The following is a 23,477-nucleotide window of genomic DNA, read 5'->3' on the forward strand; positions in this document are numbered from 1 at the left end:
CACATTTTTAATAAATATATGTATACATTATAGACTACCATTTTGTTTTATCACTTTATTTTAATTTTTTAATAAAAAAGCCTAGATTTTAGGTAATTGCTATGGTGTTTTCCCTTCTGTTCATATTATGCATTGTTAAGTGAGGCTGATTAATGTATCCCTGACCTTGCTTATTTACTAGTTTTCATGAACATTTGAAAAATGTTAAAAATCTCTCTTAAAATCCTTATGCTATATCTTTATGTTATGCAACTCATCTACTTTAATCATTGCCATTTCAAACATTAACTAATCACATTGATATTTTGTTTAAAACAGTTATTTGTGTAACCAAAGAAGACCTATAGAGTAATGAATAATTTCAAATAAGCAAAATTTTTGCATTTTATGTTAAAATAGTAACAAAAATGATAATTTCTCTCCATTGATTTTAAGTGTACCCTACATTAGTATTGAGTGTAATCACTCTCACACACAATAAATCACAAAAATATTCCTTGTATCTGAAACTTGATGCTCTTTTTCCCACTTACCTTGTTCCCTCCCCAGTGCCTGGCCTTTGTACCCACAAGTCTATGCACCTGCCTCTTTGGATTCCATGTGTAAAGGGAAATCACACAGTATTTGTCTTTCTGTGCTTGTTTTATTTCACACATAGTGAATTTTGAATATGTCGTTTCATTCTCTCCTGACTTGCAGGATTTGTGCTGAGTATCTTGCTGACAGCCGTGTGTACTCAGCCCTGGGTATGACGTGTTTCTGCTCGTCTTTCTTTTACTATTTCTTCCTTTCCTTTTGGTTAATTTGTAATTTGTCTAAAATGAATTTCTCTTTGGATTGAATTTGATTAGCAATCTCTGTACCTGGATTTTGTCTTTCTCCAGATTTGAGGGATTATTAGCTATTTATTTCTCTAAATACGCTTTTTAACATTTTTGTTCTCTCTTTCAGAATCATGTTAGGCAAAAGTTCGGGACCTTTATGGTGCTCTACACCCTCTGAAGCCGGTTCATCTCCCTCACTCTCTCCTTGCTCTTGGGCTGGGTGATTTCAAACACTCCACATACGAGTTGCCTGGTTCTCATCTCTGTTGATTAAGTTTGCCGTTTAGACTTTCTATGGAACTTTTATTTGCAATTATGTTTTTTATTTGTAAGACCTCCATTTGTCTTTTAAAGCTGATTCCATTAATTTCTCCAACTTCTATTTCTGTTTATAAATTGCTTCAAATTTTAACTTATTTTCTCATCTGTATTTTGTTATAGCTCCCTGAACTTCTTAAAGCACATTACTTAGAATTTCTTGATCTAGATCTCCACGTCTTCAAGGTCCATTTTATCACTTTCTTTTACAGTGGCATCTGCCCCTGTTTATCCATAATCTTTGTGTCCTTGAGCTGGTGACTGAACATTTGAGGAAATGACCACTGCTTTACAACGTGTTCTTTGTTGGTAACAAACCTTCAGAATGTAGTCTAGCTTTGGATTCTGGTAGCAACCCCAGAGAAGTAGACCTTGGATTGAATTCCCTATGTCTGGGCCAGAACCTGTACTCTGAGGTTGAACGGAACTTCAAACTTTGCTCCATGGTCTGGTGAGACACCTGACTGGACTCTGGACAGAAAAGGTGGGATTCATGATCATCTCTATCAGTTTGCCTTCCCTGTCTGGAAGGTGCTGTTGTTTGCAGTCTGTGTTGAGCAGGGCTCCACAGTGGGTTCCAAGGCTAGGTGGTGTTCTTCAGGTTGCAGCGTAGCCACACAAGGTGAGTAAAGGCAGAGGCTATGCTCCACAGACAAGTTTGAATAATGAGGATCAGTTTGATGATTGCTCAGCTCCTGGGCTACATAGGACCTGAGCTGACCAGCACCATGATTCCTTGCCTAGTGGTTTAGGGAGAACACTGAGGCCTGGTTGAGTCATTGTCCTTAGATAATCTTTTTTTTTTTTTGATCAAAATAAGAGCCTTTATAAATGACTCTGGAGAGGTAGGGAGAGAAACCTGAGGATATAAATAAGCATTATGTACAATTAATTATTTAAAAATTGAAAAGTCAGAATTGAAATAAGTTACCTGTTATTTCTTCTAAGAACATTTTTGTTTATATTCCTAATATCTGGAAATATAATGAAAATATCTTTGGCAAAAACAGATTCCTTGAATAAAAAATAGTCACAGTTAATAAGCTAGCACTTTTTATGATCTTAAACTAAACAATTCTTTGATACAATACAAAATTATAATGAAGGACAGTGGGAGGGTTTCTTCACAGACAGCCTAGAATGCCATGATGGTTTTGACACATTACTTCTATCAGTAGGCCTGGTACACTAGTTAATATTTCCACTGGTAATTTAAGACACTCTCACTTGGGCCACATTGGTGTGCTCCAGTGCTGACGTGAGTGTCAGGCCATCGGTGAGGCCTGTGTTCTGTGGAAGCTTTGCACATAGTTCAGCCACTTCTGCTTCTCATTTACTTGTGGTTTAGTTCTTGCAGTAACTGGCATCTTTGGGCACTTAATGAGCTTCCTGCCTTGGAGAGCTGTGAGTGTACTGGGGCTAGGGAGACCCAGAGGCTGAAGCATTTCTGAATAGGGACAATATGAAGATAACTTAGATTATGTTTTTTTCTGAAAACAGAGAATCTGCTTCCTTGTTCTGAACAAAATACAGGATGCGCTTACAATTCCCTTAGCGCTGGCTTGGCCCCACTCTAAGCTGGTAAGCAGGCCATTTTTCACAAAAACGTCAATCAGGTATTTCTACAAACATTCTCAATTTTGTATCCAAAGAGTGGAGTTTGTAACCCTATGAGCCTAATTTCATAGTCATTCTTATTAGATTCTAGTTTATTGGTCTGTCACTCATCAATCTATGTGTTAAGAAACTGGAATTTTTACTGTATTTATTTTTTAATTTTTTTTTAGTTTCTTTTAGACAGGATCTCTTGTAGCCCCAGCTGGTCTGGAACTCACTATGTAGACCAGGCTGGCCTTGATCTCACAGAGATCCACCTACCTCTGCCTCCCACATGCTGGAATTAAAGGCATGTACCTCCATGCCTGGCTGCTCTTGAATTAACCCCCCCAAAAAAACACATTTTCATTATTCTTTTTATTTTATGTGTATGAGTGTATTGCTGATATGTGTATAAATTCACCTGTGTCATGCAATGTCTGTGGAGTCCAGAAGAGGATGTTGGATTGCCTGGAACTGGAGTTACAGCAATTGTTAGCTGCCATGTGGGTGCTGGGAATTGAACCTGGGTCCTCTGCAAGAGCAACCACTGCTTTTAACCCCTGAGTCATTGCTCCAGCCCTGATTCTTAGATTTTTGACGTTTATAGATGATATAAATGCGCACATGTGATTCTCAAGCCCTTGTGAAACTACTAAGCAAGCTTATAAAATAGGGTTCTTAGCTGCTGATTCCAGAGGGACCCTTCCAGCTGCGTGTGGTGCGTTAATTCATCACTCGAGAGTATGATGCTTAGTTATCTAAAGAGTCACCCAATGTCCCATCATTCAGCTCACAAGTATCTTTGTGTTTAACAAGGAGATAATGAAAGCATTTTCCAAATTGTGCTCTACAGTGAAGATGTAGTGGGCCTCCTATATTCCTCTGAGCCTCTAATTTCACACATATCACACTTTGGATGCTTCTCCTTCTATAATTTTGTTTCCAGCTCTTTCACCTCTGAACATAACAGTACCAGGGTCGCATATTATATATATGTATATATATAAATTTCCTTTGAGTTCTGTTTCATAAAATCTTAATGACACACACTAGACCATGATTACCAATTTGTAAAATAAATGGGTCCGCTCGATTACTACCCACCCTCCTCAGGGCTTGGCTGAGCCCTTAGGGATGGCTCCACATCCCGCCTCCACATCACTTTCTCTTGAGAGTTACGACTCTGCATTCTGTTCTTCATAGGTTATTATTGCCTTCATTAAAATTTTATCTCTGAATTTTCCCTCATGTTCTTTGTTTTGCCTCTGGGGTGCCCTAGATTTTGTGATGCCTGGTAAATATTCAACCTTGTTTGTCCCTACCCCTTGCCCTGGTTTTTCATTCTGTCTGTAGCTGTTCTCTATGACCAGTATGGCTCTGTTTTAGACTCCTTGCCCACCTTGCAAGAAATTCTTTCCTGTGCTACAGGTACTTCCCCAGACACTTGGGGGGAGGAGGGGAATTCCTGCTTCTACTGTGAGAAGAAGGCCCAGTGGAAGGGAAATTCCTCAATCAGTACATGAAACTCTCAGTCAGAAAAATGTTTGGTTCTCTCAAATCTCTTGTTTACTAGGCTTTCTCAAATTGGTTTTCATTTAAATTCTAAAGTATTTGTCTTCTCGTTTGTAAAATGGAAGAAATAAAATCCTTGCAAATTCCAAGTCAGAGACTCCTTTAGTGCATGGCCAGATTATTTGCGGAGGAGGAGAGGTGGAGAGAGATGTGGGGAGGCACACTGTGACAAGTTGTTCTTCAAAGAAGAGCATTATCAAGGGAGCTATTACAGCACAGACGGCACTGCAGGGTTCTGAAGAAAGACCCTTCAGTCCCAGGGAGGTGTCCATCCCTTGTTGTTTGTTCTTATCTTTTGTTGCTACATACTGATTATGCACAATGGCTTTCATGATGACATTTTCATACTTGTACATAATGTATTTTGATCGTATTTTCACAGTCACCTCTCGTTACCTTCTCTTTTTCCCTCCATCTCCTGCTGATTCTCTTCCATTTCCCAACAGTTCTCTTCTGCTTTCGTGTTGCCGCCATATTTAATTAATTAGTTATGACTCAATGATTTTCATTGGGTGTCCATTCCTAAAGATTTCTGAAGGAGGGGTGGGCCCTACACCAGGAGGCAGCAGGCTTAGTTGGTGGGGGTGGTAGGGGTATTTGGCTCTTTGCAGAGCTGAGAGAGGAAATATTGCTGCAGGGTCCCCTAGCAGGTGGCCCCCTGGGGGAGGCAGCAACCTCTGGAAGGTCTGTGATCTAACACAACCACGTGTGAAAATATACAAGGAAGAATTTTGTAATCTATGTAGACGACAGATTCTTACTTTTTATTATTTGTGTTATCTCTTTTCTTTAAACTATAATGGTAAGAGATCTGCTCCTGGCACTGAATGCAAACTGGAAGGTCATGTGCCACAGAAGCATGATACGTGGGGCTTGGGCTGCATGAGTTGGGGCAGTGACAGTCAGTCATTCCACAGACACTGACTGAGCTCTACTATTCCTCTGGTGATATGAAGACGCTTAAAGCTCTGAAAGCTCCATATCCAGCTGTCAGTCATTTTTCTCAAAATGTCATATCATGGGATCTTCCTGAAAACCTTTCTTTTAACTGTGCATTCATATATTCACATATCCTTGACAACAAGCTTATATTTGCTGTCGCTCTTGCTATTTACTAAAGAGACCAAGATCAAACAAACACATCTGTGTTCCAAGTCCATCAGTCTTTTCACCCTGGCCTCATTTCCCATATGCATGCTTTTTTTGTTCCTAAAATGACATTTACCTTCAACAGACTGATTCCCATGTATTCTTCACAACTCTGCATGTACTCAAGGAAGCATCCCTGCTTTATGTGAGCTGAGGCAGGGTTACCAAGTGCTCTGAGGATGATATGCAGGTTGCTATTGAACAGCTTGAGACTCAGGGCTTAGAGTCTTGAACTGACAGGTCCCAGAGAGAAGGAGCCTATGTTTTTTCCTCTCATTGTACCCAGGACTAACTAGATATCTAAGCACAAAAACTGCTTTCAATAACTACAGACAAGGATGTGCCCAACTACATATGTAGTCCAAAAGGTCCATCCCTGATAATAGCAGTTCACCCCTAATACTCTGGATGCGATTCTGCAGAAGCAAATGATGTCTTTGTTCCTGAGATCTGCTTTCTGAGTTGGAGCTGCAGCTTATGAACTGGGGAAAGTGGAGTGGGGGGAGCGTGCAAATACAGGTGTCCCAAAAGAGCGTGGCTCTTCAAGGAAAGGCAAATGGTAAAGGGAAAGTAGCAAGAAACGAGAGCAGATCAGGCTGGGAAGAATTATAGACTTCCTGTTAGAGGCCAGGTGGAGTCACTGACAGATTCTAACAGGGGTATTTTAACTTTTATTTGACATTGAGTTCACTGAGTCCAATAGTGATTTTTTTTAATATTAAGTCATTCTTTATCATTTTTATGTACACTGGTTTATTTAATTATATTTAATCTATAATTTACTCTTACATTAAAATTAGATTTATCATAAAAGGATATTTTACATATTGCTCTCAAAGAAAATCTACAATTTCGTTGAAGTGTATAACATATATGTAAATAGCATGCTCACATACATATGTGCATATAACTAAAACATGATTTAGGCATCATTCCTGAGAACGCTTGAGTTTTCTAGAATATTCTAGGGCACCAGAGTCATGCTCTGGGAAATACTAAGTCAGCAGCTCCCTGTGAGCTGATTGGATTCAGTTTCTCTTCCCTATATACAGTGTGCTTGAGTTTGGAAATGCTTCTTGGTTCATGTAAGAATCTTATAATACGGTATGGAACACAATATCCTTATGGCTTTCAGGATGCCTTCACTGCAACTGACCAGGCTTCCTGTTTCTAGTTAGTGAAGTTTTTCTATGTGTGAAATTAATATTAATACAAACTCATAGACCACAGAAAGCAATTTAATTTTCCTATATTTTGGTTAGAATGGACAGCTTCTCCCTCAGGAGAAGAGCAACCCGATCATAGTGGATGAAGTTTACCACTTTAACCGGGGCATGTACATATGTGATTACACTCAGTCGAATAATGTGAGTTCCTGGACAGTCAGAGCTGCTGTTCAAGTGAGAACTGTTGGTAAGTGAGATTTTTTTCCCCCCTCAATTCTGAGATCTGAACTCTAATTGACCAGAGAAAATTATTTTCCTTTTGTTAAGTAATTATTTCCCTTCAAAGAAAAGAAGGGGGTTGAGAGATGGCCCAGTGGTTAAAAGCACAGGGTTCTCTTGCAGAAGACCTAGGTTCAGTTCCCAGGATCCACATGGCAGGTAATAACCATCCTTAGCTCAAGTTCTAGGAGGTCCAACACCCTCTTCTGGTCTCCGTGGGTAATCCACAACACAGGTGTACTTACATACATGGAAACAAAACACTCATACGTACAAAATAAAAGAAATAACAACACTGTAAAGAAGAAAAGATATAGTCACCCATTTGTAGTCATTGAAAGGTTGGGTGTTGACTATATCAATATCGCATCATTCCAGACTCCATCCCACAAAGAATACTCAACTCTGGGTCATGTTCACATTGTCACAAGTTGGGCTGTCCATTCTCCTCATTTGCCTCTGCTTTCCTTTTGCAAGAAATTTAAATACATATTCAGTGTTTCATACACATAAACATTAAATGACTTCCATGTGTCTATCACCAGTTTAACACATGTTAACGCTTTTCTATACGTTCAGAATCTTGTTCATTTTCTTTAAAGAAGTACAACACTGCAGTTATAGATTATAATTTACATCTTTTGCATTTACATTTTTATGTTTGCTCTGCATAAGAACGCACCCATTGATAAAGTACAAAACTACTTTTTGTGCCTTAAACACAAACTATTGCACAAGACATTATTTTGTAGTTTATATCCCTTATTAACCATGAACAAATTTCCAATATTCATAAATACTATTTGGGGTTATTGGATTTTTTTGACTGACATCAAGTAATGCTTGTTTTTTTCCTGCTAATCTGTTCTTTCCTGACTAAAAAGGAAGTTAAATGTCTCATCCTGTATTTATTGCCCTTCTGGATTGTTTCTTCCATGGCCTTTCCCTTGAGTCAGTCTTACTGTATCTAAAGTAACAGCATAAACGGATGGTAAATGTAAACAATTTAAGCTTGGCCTATGGGGTCAAAACGTAGCAGAATGAGTCATTCATGCTCTGTTCCAAAGAGCTACAGAGTGGTTGACTCAGCTCTTCCTAAAGACATGGATAAATTTTACCTCCAGTGATCTTACCACCAGATATAGGCCAGCTGGGGTACATTAAGACTAAGTCGAATTTCTGCTTATTTCCTGGACCTTGCCCTTTCCTCTATTTCACTTCATGTCAGATTGCTTCTTAGAAGAGAAGTCAGAACGTGAATATTTTACTTGCATCACTTTCTCCTGCAACTAATGGGTAAATGTTCTTTTTTCTCAGGCATCCATCACTCCCTAAGTTCTCCATGCTAGAATTTACTTTTCTCTTTCACTTGGGAAGGTTTGTGATATTGATATCAGTCATTCCAATATATCTGTCATCATTTCTTTCTCATTTATTGATTTATCCCTACATTCATTCCCAGAAAACAGTTTCTAAACTTATAGCATGTGTTAAGTGTGTGACTAGAGATGTAACAATTAGTGTCTGGGCACATCCTCTAATAAGAGAGAGAGAGAGAGAGAGAGAGAGAGAGAGAGAGAGAGCAGGAGGCCAGAAGTCAGTGAGAAGAGTGAATGCAAAGAGAAGCAGTGGGCATGTGGCAGGTCCACTGAACCCAAACCTGGGCAAGTCAATCCAAGTAAGACTTGAGGAGGAAAAGGAATGAGCCCCACCGAAGTGGGGAAGAGCCCATCCATCCCAGGCAGAGAAGCACAGCTGCTGTTCAGGAAGTGTGAGAGAAGGAGGCCCAGACAGGAAGGCAAGGAAAATCAGTGGGGAGGTGGGAGGGTTAGACAGACAGGACGACCACAGTACCACCCTGGAACAGGACCATATCCTAACAAGTTTCAAGTCTTTGTTTCATTTTGTTTAACTGTGGAGAGTTTTGTTTGTTTCTTCATTTGATCTCATTTGTTTTCCTTTTTGCTCTTTTTTTAATAAAAAAAATTATGTGTATGAGTGTTATGCCTGCAGGTGTATAAGTGCACCTGTGTCATGCAGTGCCCAAGGAGGACAGAAGAGGGCGTCGGATCCCCTGAAACTGGAGTTATGGATGGTTGTTAGCCACTGTGTGGGTGCTGTGAACAGAACTCCAGTCCTCTGCAAGAACAGCCAGTGATCTTGGCTGCTGAGCCATTTCTCCGGCCCCTTGTTTCCTTTTTTTCAAAAAGACATCTCCCAATACAGTTTAGCTTAGCTTAGAACTCACACATAACCTAAGCTGGCCTCAAACTTGTGGTCTCTTTCCTCAGCCTCCTGAGAGCTAACATCACAGACACATGGTACCACTCCTGGCAACTCTGGAGTTTTATCTAAGGATCAACAGGAAACCGCTGAACATTGCAAAGTATGAAAGTATCATGTGCAGATTCATATTCAAGATAGATTACTCTGTCATGAAGAAAAATTAAATATATTGTCCTTACACATTTATTTCTGAGGTTGATATACAATTTTTTCCTCAATGTATACTTTTATCAATTTTTTTGTGTGCTTCATAAAATACATCTTAATCATATTTAGACCCCTTCCCCATCCACACCCCCTATAGCCCCCATATCAGATTTCATGCATTCTGTCACATATGTTAAGGCTTATGGAGTTTCTCAACTGTCACCAGTGAAGTAACAGAGTGCGATGACACAGAAAGCCACAAGTGGCTAAAGTGTAGAGAATAACAGACTGCAGAGTCTGGATAGGACTGCAGTCCCTGGATAGGACACTGATATTAAGAAAAAAAAATTTGAGAGCAATATTGGAGGCTTGGCGGAGAGCTAAGAGGTTGCTATGGTTAAGCAGGCAATTGGGAGCAGCAAAGGGAGGGATAGAAAAAAGGTGGCCCTCAGAAACATTTAGGAGGCACATTTATGAGAATTTAGTGGCTGGGAATGCAGAAAAGCCAAGGCAAAGCATGAAGGTTTGAGTTAGGTGAGGAGGTGGATTTTTTTTCTGTCTTCTACTGATACTGGGTACAGTGGGGGGTGAAGAGGGAAGCAGGTTTGCTTGATGATCTCAAAAGTTTCCTCAAGTTACTCATCAATAGTTTTGGTAGGGGTGGTGGGAAATGGCTGACTTATAAGTCAACACAACATGTGAGGTATTTTGAACAGAAAACAAAAGGAAGAGAAATATTGGCACTTTAGTTCTCTGAGGTGATATGTCAGTAAATGATGACGTTATTTAATAAGAATGAAAGCAAGGAGAAGCCTAAAGAAGAGATGAAGCATTGGGTTGGCAGGACTCCTGTTACCCAGCTCACATCAAGAGCAGGTATTCAGATCCACGCTGGAGAAGTGAGGTTGGAGATGGGAATGTGAGAACCGCCAAGTGTGAGGAGCGGGCCTGCAATTGAGCCCCCAAGTGTTTGCAACACTTGGAGAAGCACATGTTTTAAGAAATGGAATGAGATTCCCAAAGAAGTTTGGGCAGGACTCCGAACCACACATTAGCAGATGGATGTCGGGGGAGGGGGAAGAAGTGACGGTGGTGAACTAGGGAAATAGCATGGGAAGTCAAGCCCGCCAGGAAGAAGGCTGGAGTGAGGACTGTCCTGTTGGAGGAGAGTAGAGAGAGTGACTGTGCACTCAGAGAGATCAGAGGCCAGAGGGATATTTGAAAGTAGCACAGAGAAAGTACCCACAAGGATAGAGAGGTATAAGGACATAGACTGAAGGTTGTAGGAGAATACAAGGTCAAGAAGACAAAAAAGGGCCGGAGAGATGGCTCAGTGGTTAAGACCACTTGCTGCTCTTGCAGAGGACAGGGGTTTGATTCCTAGCTCCCACCGTGGGCTCCAGGAGATTAAAGGCCCATTTGTGGCCTCCATGGTGCCTACATGCATGTGTACATACACACATGCAGACACATACACAGACACATAAATTAAAAGCAAAGTCCCCGGGACTGGCGAGATGGCTCAGCAGTTAAGAACACTGACTGTTCTTGCAGAAGACCTGGGTTCGAATCCCAGCACCCACATGGCAGCTAACAACTGTCTGTAACTCCAATTCCAGGGGATCCAACAGCCTCTTCTGTCCCCCACGGGCGTTGCACGATACGGGTGCACTTACATGCAGGCATAACACTCATACACATAAAAATAATAAATAAAATATTAAAAAAAACAAAGTCCCCAAGACAAGAGGATGTGGTCAACTGTGTGCAGTGTTGCTGAGAGGTAAAGCAGATTAAGAAACTCAGTGATGCCTGATGGATTTAGATACAAGCATGTTCCTCATGAATCCAAAAAATTTCAGTGGGATGATGAAGAAAGAAATCGTGGGGGCTGAAGAGATGGCTCAGCAGTTAAGAGCACTGGCTGCTCTTGCAGAGGATCTGGGTTTGGTTCCCAGCACCCAAATTGCAACTAACAAATGTTTGTAACTCCAATTCCAGGGGATCTGACACCCCCTTCTGACCTCTGTGGGCATTGCACCATATGGGTGCACTTACATACATACAGGCAAAACACTCATACATATAAAATAAAAATAATAATGTATTAAAAAAGTAATCAGACTCCATGGGAGGTGATGGGATGGCAGAAACGAGTAAAGAATCCTTATAAGAATTTGGCTGGGAAGGAAGGAGAATGAGAGAGGTGGGATGTAAGGTGGAGGGCTTTATTTTCTTTTTTAAGACTTGGCGAGCAAAGATAAATGCTACCGTGAAGAAGGTTGGGGGCTAGTGGCACAAAGGATATGGGGTAAACCAGGGAGTCTGTGAGAAGTCAGTCAATGATGTGGAGAGGAAAGACTGTGGCTTTTACCAGGAGATAGGACACCTTCAGGCGTGGCATGACAGTGGAAACACATTTGAAAACTGTGGCAGGAAGTTGAAGGATAGAATGATTAATTAAGTGTTGGACTCTCCATTCTAAAATAAAGCATGAGTTTAAGGATGGTGGGGGTGGACTTGGAACTGTTTGATATTTAGTTCTACTTCTTGCTGAGTGACTAAACCAAATGGCAAGAAAAAGAAAACCAGCTGAAGAAGCAGATGGGGAGGGCAGTGGGTAGGATTGGTGTGGAAAATAATTTATCCAGGGAGACATGGGTTCATAAAGGACCAATTCTTACCTAGCACTTATAACTTGATGCCCAGTCATTTCACTAGCAAGCTTTCTTTGTGTATGGGTGTAGGAGTTTGTATATATAGGTATGTGTGTGTGTGTGTGTGTGTGTGTATGTGTGTGTGTGTGTGTTTGTGTGTGTGAAGGCCAGAGGACAAACTTGGGTGTCGGTCCTCAGATGTAGTGCACCAGTTTTTTGTTGAGACAGGGTTTTACACTGGCCTATACTTTGCCAAATAGTCTAGGCTGGCTGGCTAGTGAGCCCCAGATATCTGCCTAGCTCTACCTCCCCACCACTGGGTTACAAGCATGTGCTACCAGGCCTTTTTGTGGCCGTTGTTGGTTGGTTGGCTGTGTTGTTTTCATTATTGTTTTGGGTTTTTTTTGTTAGTTTGTTTGTCTGTTTTTTACAAGGGTTCTGGAGGTCAAACTTAGGTCCTTATGCTTCAGTGTCAACCACTAGACTGAGTTATATCCTTACACTCTAGGGGCAAGCTTTCCACCTAGAAATCTGAGTTCTTACATTTATTCATTTTGGGTAATCTTTTTTAAAGGCATCAAGAACATTTAAATCAAAATGTTGATCAAATACAAATCTTTAGCAAGCAGGCCTTGCAATTTCTCGGTGAAAAAGATGATTTTTATTTTCATCTTTCAGTGGACGACATTAACTTGAAACCAGCCATTCTGGAGCCCATTGTTGACACAGTGGAAGTGGAACTTGGTAAGCTGGGCCTGTTATCGTCCCTGTGAGACTCTGGGTTTCTGGAGCAGGTCTAAGTGTGATGTGAGGAAAGGGCGATTAGAGTTTCAAGTAACAATGTTGGGTGTGATTCTTGATTCAGTTCTGACTAATTTTGTCATCATGCAGAGTTAATCCTTCTAAGCCTCAATCATTTGATCTGTCCATTGGCATCATGTACAGATCTTGACAGGGCTTCACTGAGCAATAATGGGGCAATGTGTGATAAGTGACTGATCAATTAGACAAGATCAATAGGTTTTAGATTCTTCCCAGGAAGAAGCATATGTGTATATGTATCCATTGGTTATATCTATGGACTTGCCAACTCATGGAGGTCGACTTTTATGTCTATTACATTTGGGCTAGGCTTTAAGAAAATTATAACAGGGGCTGGAGAGATGGCTCAGCGGATAAGAACACTGTTCTTGCAGAAGACCCGGTTCGAATCCCAGCACCCACCTGGCAGCTAACAACTGTCCGTAATTCCAGTTCCAGGGGATCCAACAGTCTCTTCTGTCCTCTGCAGACATTGCACAACATGGGTGCACTTACCTACATACAGGCAATTACAAGCATACACATAAAATAAAAACAATAAATATTTTTTAAAAAAAGAAAAAAGAAAATTATAACAGACTACTGCAATTCCTGCTCAAATGTATTCCAAAATACTGTCTTCTTTCAGGTGAAGGAGAAAATGATATTCTGGTTGCCATTTATTTTGTCTAGTTCAATTACATTTATATCTTTATGCACAGATGAGTAATAATTGCTATATTTGAGAGCAAATGGTGGTGTGTTTCTATAAAATATTTACCAGTTTAAATGCTAATGAAAGATTTAGTTGTTACAAAGAAATGTAAAAAAAAGAAAAAAAAAAGAAAAGAATCATTATTATGGTATAAGGTCAGTAGGGGGCAGTAGTGGCACCTTCCCAGTTCAGAATCAGTTGTGGCAGTGTGGAGAATACAAGAATGGAAAGAAGGAAAACAATGAATTCAAAGTACTGTCAGGTTGTATATGGTATCAGTGGATTTTTAAAGAATAACTAGTGGTAAAACATCAAGGTCAAAGATACGCTTTCAAATGGCTTCCTTACCCATTTCTGGGTTAAATTCTGAGGACATTCCTCGTGGAGGTGGAGAAGACAGTGGGCATAGCCCAATAACAGGCGTGCCCACCCATCATGCCCAGAAGAGCAGCTGAGAATCTTAATAATTTCTTCTCTCTACTACATGCTATGGTGGTGTCGGTGGAAAAGCACAACCTCACCTCAAATGGATCAGAGATAGTTTATTCTAGAGCCAAATGAGTGACCATGGCCTGTGAACACAGATTCAGATTACCGCAAATACATGCTCAATCATGGTAACAATTTCATGAAGTTTTATAATAACTGAATAAATAAAGTCATAAATTAAGACACTTTTCAAATACATTGGTGGAAGCATCAGGGAACAGGCTATATAGCAAAGAGGGAAACCTCGGCTATAGGCCTTATGCTATCTAATGACGTTTTTAGCCTTTGGTTGGTAGAAGCTAGTGGTCTGTTCATACATTCCAGAAGGTTTTACCTGTCAGTCTTAAGGATGCTAGGTCAGACACAGAGGTGGATAGGTAAAGCTAAAGATGGCCTGAGATAAATTAGGCTCTAGACCTGCAACACTCCAGCTTCTCCACCATCACTGAAGTTCTAATCAGTTAATCAGGCTTTCAGTAGGTTTAGTGTAAGTTGCAGTTCCTTCCTGGAACTTTGGTTCACGTTCACAGTAATCACACTATGTTCACTCAGTAGGTAGATATTTGTTATTAAAATGATCTTTTAGTGTATCTTATATGTCAACAATGATTTTGAGACAGGCCTGGTCACAGAAATCCAATGTTTCCCACACAGAGGAACCTTAGTGATATAATTGTGAAACTCTTCGTGTTAAGAACATAGCTACACATTTGAGATACACGAGTTAGCCAGGAGGAACAAACAGAATGGGCTTTATGTTTCTGAGTGGGATGTGTTGATGTTTGGCTATTTCTGGTACCCATCACCCTGACACCTGGTTACATCCTCTGGTAGAATCCTATTCCAGTCACAGCAGTGTTCTGACATGCTTCCTTCCTGTTTCCTCTGTCCTCTGCATTTTGACAGGAAAGCCTTTAACTCTTCCCTGCAAAGTGCAATTTGGCTTCCAAAGAGCCCTTAAGCCTGTGATAAGGTGGTACATCAGAGAGTCTGCCCAGGAGTGGGAAATCCAAGGGTTTCAAGAGAAAAGGTAAGAAAAAGTTAGTGAGCTTTAGTCTTTGCAACCCAAACTAGGTGCTTTCAAGTCTTTAGAAATTGCGAACATATAGTTAGTTAATGGTATTTAGTGGAGTAGCCACTAGCACTGACTAGTGGTGAAAATAAAAATGTGGAAATGTTAATGGTATGTCATCGCTCTCATCTATCATCTATTTACCATCTGTCTATTATTTGTCATCTATTATATTAATATAAAGCCTTGAAGCACTACATTTCTGATAGGGTCATAGAATGGACTGGACAAGTAAAGTGTTTCGGTCAATGAGGATCCATATTCAGTAGTGGTCCCTAAGATTGCATCACTTATTGATGTCAGAACCCTCTTGTCCTGTGTTAAGTACATTCTGATGTTTGCACAGTGACAAAAACATATTAGACGGTGTTAAAGTGTTTTTAAAATATTTGATTTGATTTGAAAGAGGGTCTTATATATTCCAAACTGGCATCAAACTACCTGTATAGTCAAGGATGACCTTGAACTTCCAACATGCTGGGATTACAGACCTGTACCACCGTGAACCCTGTTTATGATCCTAGGGAGAGAACCCAGGGCATTGTGCATGCTAAGCAAGCATTTTATCAACTAAGTCACAATCCAAGCTCCTTAATTTATTTTTTCTTGATGCTGAAGCCTTCTAATATGCAAAGCAAATACTCTATCACCAGGCCATGCTCTCAGCCCATAGAGGGGTTAAAATCTCATTTTATAGCAGCAGTTTGCTGTAACTGCCTTAAAACCTAAGCTCTCCAGCAGACAGACATACTCATTCAGACTGCTTGACTAGAAATTGCAGATCCAGTCAGTGTTGAGAGGATGGTCCCTGCCCCACCCCATCTTCACCATTGCTCTCCTTCCAGGGCATTGTGAGTGGAGGAATCCAGTTTTTAGAGAATTATTTACAGCCTGGAAATGTTGGAGGAGACAGAACTATCATGCAGATTCCAACATAAGAAACTTAATACAACAACCCACCCTGGGGAAAGAGCTTGGGAGGAGCTGTCTCTCTTGGAATGCTTGGCAATTGTAACATGGTGTGATAAGTCAGAAGTCATTGCTGTCTGTGGCTAGCAGAAAACCCAGAATTTATTGGAGAGAGAGTTCAGCCTGTTGAAAGGAGCCATCCAATGCCTAGAAAAGCAGGTCTCTAGTCCTAGGACTGCAGTCCCATCATGGCTAGTCAGACATGTCAATAGGGGACATATCCTCCAATTTTTCTAATATTTGACCTGAAGTAAGAATCTACATGAAGTTTCTTCTTCCAGTTTTTAAAACATTTTACTGAACAAATGCAATATCATTTTGAAAACTATATTCGTATCTCTCATCTCTCTATCCATACATATATATTGATATAAAAGGTAAAGGACAAGTTTTACTAAGAAAAATAAAATTTAGTATGAAGTTTTAATGTCAGAGAGGTTATTGGATCTCATCTTAAAGTGATGAGGCTGGAACATCCACAGAGCCTGACTGTGGCAGAGGGTACCCTCTGTCTAATCACATATCTGTGTTCCAAGAAGTTGCAAGGTGACCCTCATTTAGGTGAATTCCTCTAACTGTAGGAATAACTTTAATAAACTGGAAAAATTCTAGACTACTGGCTTGAAATTAAACTTATAACCAAAATACTATTGCAAACAAATTCACTGGACCATGTGATCTTGTGACCTGGGTACCTGACCTTGATTCCTTAGAATATCAATTTTCTGTTTCTTCCAAAGATACTAAATAAATGTGGATATGCTTGAGACTTAAAAAACCCAAGTGCTGAAAAAAATCAAAACATCTTCACTGATAACAATGAAGGTCAAGAAGAATGCTTGACATAGTATGTATGATATGTTTTAGGACTAAGGATGAAAGGGCAAGATTGTCTGATAACAGTAGACCCAAGTTTGTTGTCCTCCAGTTGAAGCTGTCCATTTTGTTTTGGGACAGGCTCTTTCATTGGCCTGGAAATCCCTAACTACTAGGCTGGCTGGCCAGTGAGCCCCAGGGATGCACTTGATCTGCTTTCCCAATTCTGGGATTATAAACACATTATACTGCATTTGGCTTTTTATGTGGGTTCTGAGGATTGAACTTAGGTCCCTTTGCCTGCCTAGAAAACACTTTACTGACTAAAATAGTCCCCTAGCCTGAATTTTTAACATTATTCTTAAAATATTGGTATATCTATTCCCCAGGGAATTCTTAGAATAAGGAAGATCAGATGAGGATCATAAACAAATTATACCTCATTGTAAATGCTTATCAGAGCCCCTAACTTAATCAAGAATGATCCTTCTCAGTGTGTTTCTGTTCTTCCTATCTTCTTCTTTATTTCGTCTTTTTGGGACAGGGTCTCCCTGTAACCCCAAGGTGGCTTGAAACTCACTATGTAAACCAGGCTGGCGTTGAACTCACAGAGATCGGCCTACCTCTGCCTCCTGAGTGCTGGGATTAAAGACTTGCACCACCACGCCCAGCTTCATAATCTTCTATCTTCTTATAGTGTCAACTCTTATTAGCTCTTTGTCAGCATTCCAGGCTCTGCTGGATGAATACCAGTTGGCTTTACTGACTGGGTGTGAAATTTTTCCCTTCTTTCCCAGTATTAAATCTACTTTAAAGGACAAAGTCATTGAATACACTATGTTCTTGGAAGAAGTCACTGAAAGGGATCTTGGCAAAAAGTTTGTTTGCTTTGCCCAGAACTCCATCGGGAATACAACTCAGATCATCAAGCTGAAGGAGAAGAAGAGAGGTAAGCCAAAAGGTTGCTCCAAAGTACTGAAAGCTGCTCTTTCTTGAGAGGGGAGACCTTTTTTTTCATGATTTCGGTTTTGATTTTTAGTGACCTAGTAGAACTCTGTTGTGTAAATGTACCACATTTCCATTATCCACTCATCAGTTGAAGAACATTTAGGTTGTTCCATTTCTTTTTTTTTTTTTAACTTTTACAAAAACTTTATTGAGAATTTCAAACATGCATATAAGGTGTTTTGATCAAATCCATCCCCACTCCCTCCCTTCTAACACCTCCCATATCTCCTCATCACTTTTTTCTTTTTCTTTTTTTCTTCTTTCATTTATTTATTCTTATTCCCCCCTTTGAAGAGGTAAACCTAAAATCTTTTATGGATTAGATACAAGCTCCCAAATAACCTTTGACATTTTTGGCCTTTGGAACAGAGTATGTTGCTAATAGTCCCAAGGATATTTTGCCTTTTAGCCAAGAAACTGGCTACTTTTCTTTGGGGTCTTTTTACCCTAACTGCATAGCCAATTCCTACCTCCTATTCTTATCATGCCATCCTCTGAAGAGGTTACCCAAATTGCCAATAGGGAATAGGGACGCAGACCTCTCTGGCTTCTTCCATGCTGAATGGGGATGCAGGGTGAGGCAACTGGAGTACCCCTTCAGTGGGTCTAAAAGACTCCCAGATTGCATAACTCTTATCTCTAGGGGGAAAAGAAAGTCCTTGAATCATGAATAGGAGATGTGAGGAGAAGTAAAGGCAAGAGTAATTAGCATTACAAGTTCTAGACAGAGAACTAGAAAAAAGTCAGAGCAGGGCAATTTTCAAATGTTCATACGAGAGTCCATTGGAATTTCTTGACAAGGTCTTCCAGAAGCATCCCTCTATTGGGTTCTTCCTCATTTTTCTTTTGCCTTCCAAGGTTGTATTCAAGAGTGATGGATTCAGAATTTGTTTTCAGGTATTTTGATAGCTGTTGGAGTAGTTAGAATCAGTGTCAGTTCCCTCTCAAAGGCTTCTGGATGGGGAGAAAACAAATTTATATATCATTTTAGAACAATAGCTGGTTATCCCCCTTAGCTACAGGTGGGCACTACAGTATTGGAGACCAAGATTTGAAGTCTTACATCTGAGCAGCACTTTCTGGTTAGGAACAAAATCATCAATGAGAAATAATTGTCTAAATAACTTTTTACATAGACTTAAACCTAGTGGCTGGGAAGTGTAATCCCTTGAACTCTTAAAGAAGTATACTGATGATTTTACTCTTTGGTTTATACTTTCCTTTTGGGTGTTTAAGACCATACAGTTGGCCCAAATAAATCAATTTATCTTTACATTCGAAGTTGTTTGAGGATCTGTTCCTCAGGGGTCACATGGGCTTGGGAGGAGCTCCTGGCTCCTTTCTTTTACCAGTTCCATCTATGTAAAGATAAGTCAAAGGTCCTCTTTGACCTCGTCTGGCTTCACTTGGAAGCATGAATGAGATATTTCCCTAAGTTGACCCTTCTCTTTGTAGACTGGACACTGGTTCAAGTCCATCTTGTGGGGTCTCCATGTCCTCCAAGAACAAGAGGATAGGTGACTCACCACATTTACAGGACATTTTGAGGGATGTTCCATAGTTCCCTGAAACTTGGTCGACCTAGGAGGGCAAGGGGCAAAAACTGTCCCTTAAGTCCCTCTGACCACATTAGCATAGGCCTTAAAGTATGGCTGTTAAACATCCAATAAGTTTAGTTCCACCAGTCTGATACTTTCAATTATCATGTGCTATGTACATAAGGCTTAGGTAACAAACCAAATATTCTCAGATTTTTCCCAAGGAAGAACGACAATGTTGAATGACAGTGTTTGCAGGGAACATTTTCCAGAGGGCAGACACTGTTTGACACTTTGCTATGTTGATTCATTTAATGTCTTGACCAAGTTCTGGTAAGCTTATCTAAAGCAGGTCTTCCCAAATGATATTGTTATGCATTCCCTTGTTTAGCGACTCAGTTCACTTATTCAGCCACTCACTTGTTTACCCCTTTCACTCATTCACTCACTCACTCATTCATTCCACTGGCACCTGTAGGAATCCTTCTGCCTCGGTGTGGCAGGCACAGTGCTCAGACCTAGCTTTCTTTGCTGTTTGCCTTTTCCTGTTTTTAAGAACATGTTGTAGTCATGTTCTGATCGATGATGAATGGAGGAAGGCAGAAGTCATCTTCTTGAGTGTTGATAATGATAAGATATCACAAATTGTAGCCTTTTGAAGACATAAAGTTAGAAATGTCTAGTATGCAATAGATTTTTAATTTAATGAGATACCCAGAGATGAACTTGGTATCATTTTTTCACTTATTTAGTTAATAGATGATTATAGCACAGGCAAGTATGTTAGAATATCTTTGAGGCATAAGTATTAAAAAGTTCATTCTTGGCCTGTGGGGATGTGCTGAAACACTGGCTTTTCTCTGTACATCCTTTGTGTAATGAATCATGGAGGGGACAAAGTAAAGCTGGTGCAATTCTAATTTCAGGATAGTTAGACTTTGGTGAGGATGAGAATATGTGAATGTAATTTGTAACAGGTTGGAGGAGAGGTGCAAATAGGCTGTACAAATGTTTACAGGTGAAAATATAAGTGAAATAGATAAGAATTGTAGATGGCCCCATCAGAAACTTCCCGTACCTCTGGGTTCTCTGGCATTAATTGTGAATAGTTCCATACAGACTTAGGGTGCCCCCAGATTCAAGACAAATGCAGGCAATAGCAGTGATTTCGATGAGCTAAGAGGATAGAGAAAGGCACTGGGCAGGCTCTCAGTGATGGCCCGTGTGTGCTTGCTCACGGCTGGCTCCATGTTTCCCCAGTGCTGTTCCTGTACATCCTGCTTGGCACCATCATGGTGCTGGTGAGCCTGCTGGTGGCGGGTGCCTTCCTCTACACCTACTGGATTGAAATGGTGCTGCTCTGCAGAACCTACTGGAGCAAGGATGAGACTCTCGGGGGTAAGATCACTCTGATGCCATCATAAGACAAGACAAGAGAATAAAGTGCTTCCTGTTGCTTTGTTTCCTTGAAATTTTCTTAGGAAAGAGTCTATATGCTTCTGCGGGGCAGAACACGAGAGGAACTAAGAAGTGGATGGTGCCTGAAGGGCAGCGTCTTACCTCAAAACCTCTCAGGTTTTGAGAACTTCTTCTAGCTATGTCCATAGGAAGAATTCACACCACTACGGAAAAGGAAAGAAATGTACCAAGCTCTGAGTTCAACCCCTGCACCAGAAAACGAATAACAAACACCCTTGACCAAACTAAGAGCACAAGAGAAGAAATGCCTAAAATTCAGCTTTCTTAGTCTCACTGTTGATAGTACATTTTAGAAATCCTTAAGCTGCATTTTGAGGAAAACAAACTTTAACTAGCTTTTTCTTTTTTTAATGGAGCAAATCAGTTTTTTCCCATGGTAACTTCAAACCTATTTCACTGAAATGTTATTTACCTTTAGGTTCTAGAGTTTATAAAGAGTCAGTTGATAGAGAAACATTTGTCCCTTTGTCCTGTCTCTGTTGACTTTGTTAACTGTGTGAACAGCTCTAGTCAGATTTTGGTTTTCACGCACAGTGATATACTGCCCTCTGCTGGCCAAACTGATGTTTGTCAGCAAAATAAAATCCTTTAGGTGAATATTTGAAATTAATCTAGAAAGAAATAGATCGTTGGGAGGCCCTGAGGAGGTCACCTATTATTCTATATTTCATTCTTTAATTTCATTAGTAAAGAAGTTTAGTTTCCACAATAGAAAAAATTCTGGGGTCCATAAGAATATGGAGGGAATAAAGGTGACTTGGTGTGTTTCACATTTAAACCGAGCTGCACATACCTGCCAACCCTACCCTCAAGGCTCCCTCACATATGGGCGTAAAGTCCCTCACAGACAAGCTCCCAGGGTCTCGGGTCTCTGCTCTGCATCCTACTGTCTTGATGTGTGGACTGCTCTTTCTACTGGCATTTCATCCCTGGGCCTCTTCTTAGGTTCATGCTGAGCAGCTGAGCAGGCACTCACACTGCCAAACAGCCTGCACCACTACTTGTTCTGAAACAACGCTGTTGACAAGGGTTATGGGAAGGGCTGCAATAGGAACCAGGGGTATTCCATTCCAAAGCCTGTGAGTTCACTTGTGGGACCTCCTACCTTGTCTAGGTAGCTTTGTTATTGAACTTAGGGGGTCACGAGTGCCCTAAGCAAGGTTTGTCCACCCATCCTCAATAAGCCAATTCAAAAATCCAAATTAATAGTGGGGAGCAGAGAAAGGAGGTTTTTTTCAATATAGTCACATTGGGAGATGGACAAATAGAGCTAATGAACCCCCTAAGTCTGTCTTTGAGTCCTGAAATGAGTTGAAAGTTTTAAATACAGGGTCAAGGATATGCAGTCCCTGCCAAGATGTGATGCTGCCACCACTGACCCTTCTTCATCTGGGCTTCAGTCTTATCCTGTAAAGTGTTCTGACAAGTTGTTACAACCGTGTGAAATCTATTTTGGGGAGACACGTTCTGCTACTGGCTGGGGCCTTTCCCTTGGATGACTTTCCTGGGCCAATTCCCATTTCTTTGGAGTCCATTGTTTCAATATTCTGAGAGAGAGAGAGAGAGAGAGAGAGAGAGAGAGAGAGAGATATGTACCTTTAGAATGTCTTCATTTCTTCCAGGCCACTTGTACTTCTTTAGAGTGTCTATGGCCAACGTTCATGATAATATAGTCAACAGAAGCATATGAGACCTTTAAAAATGCCTAAAGCTAGTTCTGTAAATGCAGTTTCTCAAATGTAAGGGAGAGAACTGAATATGAGCCAGAGACACCAGTACATCATATATGTTACTTCATGGAACCATTAACAGCCTGCTAAGGAGCCATTGTTAACCTAATTTTACATGTGGGTGTTCAGACATTAGTATAGTCATGTATCAATGACAAAAGTACATTCTGATAAATGTGCCTCTATGTTACTGTGCTCTACAGTGGCCCAATTCCAGTCTTGGGGGGCAGGGGATGAGTAGGCGCGGAATCAACGACACAGACTCCGGGAGATGCTGCTCAGTAGTGGGCTGCCAGCAAGCTCGTTTATTGCGTACAAAGGGCTTTCCTATATACCCCCCAAACCTCCCCCATTGGCCCTGAGGGTTGAGCTGTATATTGTCTATTGGCGTGGCCGTCTTGTTATCTGTCTCTAGTCCAGGGGGCAGATATCAGGTTAGCAATTTGAGGAAGTAGGTTGTGTTAGACTGGCATGCCTGCACAGAAGTCTCCAGGTCCGGTGATACCCACAGGTCCCTCCTACACCTTTAGGCAACTTTTCTTCATAGAAACAGATTACTTATGTAAATCTAGTTGGGATAACTTACCACATACTAGGTTGTAGGTGCTTCAGCATATGTGTGTGTGTGTGTGAATACTATACATCTATGTAATATATATGATAGGTATCTACATATGCATATGTGTCAGCCTAATATTCCTAGGTCTATGATAAGCAAGCCAATTAACATTAAATCAAGCACAAGAGAAAAATGATCCAATCAAGAGAATAGACACCACTTATATGAAGCTGCTGCTGGTGTTTTACAGTAAACTGTTTTTATAAGTGGGGGTGCATTCTACAACAAGATAAGTATAGTGCAG

At 40.5% G+C, this 23,477-nt stretch overlaps 1 protein-coding gene across 2 annotated transcripts in view; it reads left to right on the forward strand.

The window, feature by feature from the left end:
* Il18rap (interleukin 18 receptor accessory protein) overlaps nt 1-23,477 on the forward strand; it is a 42,994-nt gene that overhangs the window by 17,007 nt on the left and 2,510 nt on the right. For both annotated transcript variants that reach the window (XM_029567019.1, XM_008840313.3), the window contains 5 exons: nt 6,725-6,875; nt 12,676-12,741; nt 14,909-15,032; nt 17,657-17,808; nt 20,666-20,803. In XM_029567019.1, the coding sequence (XP_029422879.1) occupies nt 6,725-6,875; nt 12,676-12,741; nt 14,909-15,032; nt 17,657-17,808; nt 20,666-20,803 (631 nt within the window). The remainder of the gene's footprint in view (nt 1-6,724; nt 6,876-12,675; nt 12,742-14,908; nt 15,033-17,656; nt 17,809-20,665; nt 20,804-23,477) is intronic.

Source organism: Nannospalax galili, unplaced genomic scaffold (genome assembly GCF_000622305.1).
Source record: "Nannospalax galili isolate Female #2095 unplaced genomic scaffold, S.galili_v1.0 scaffold299, whole genome shotgun sequence".
NCBI lineage: Eukaryota > Metazoa > Chordata > Mammalia > Rodentia > Spalacidae > Nannospalax > Nannospalax galili.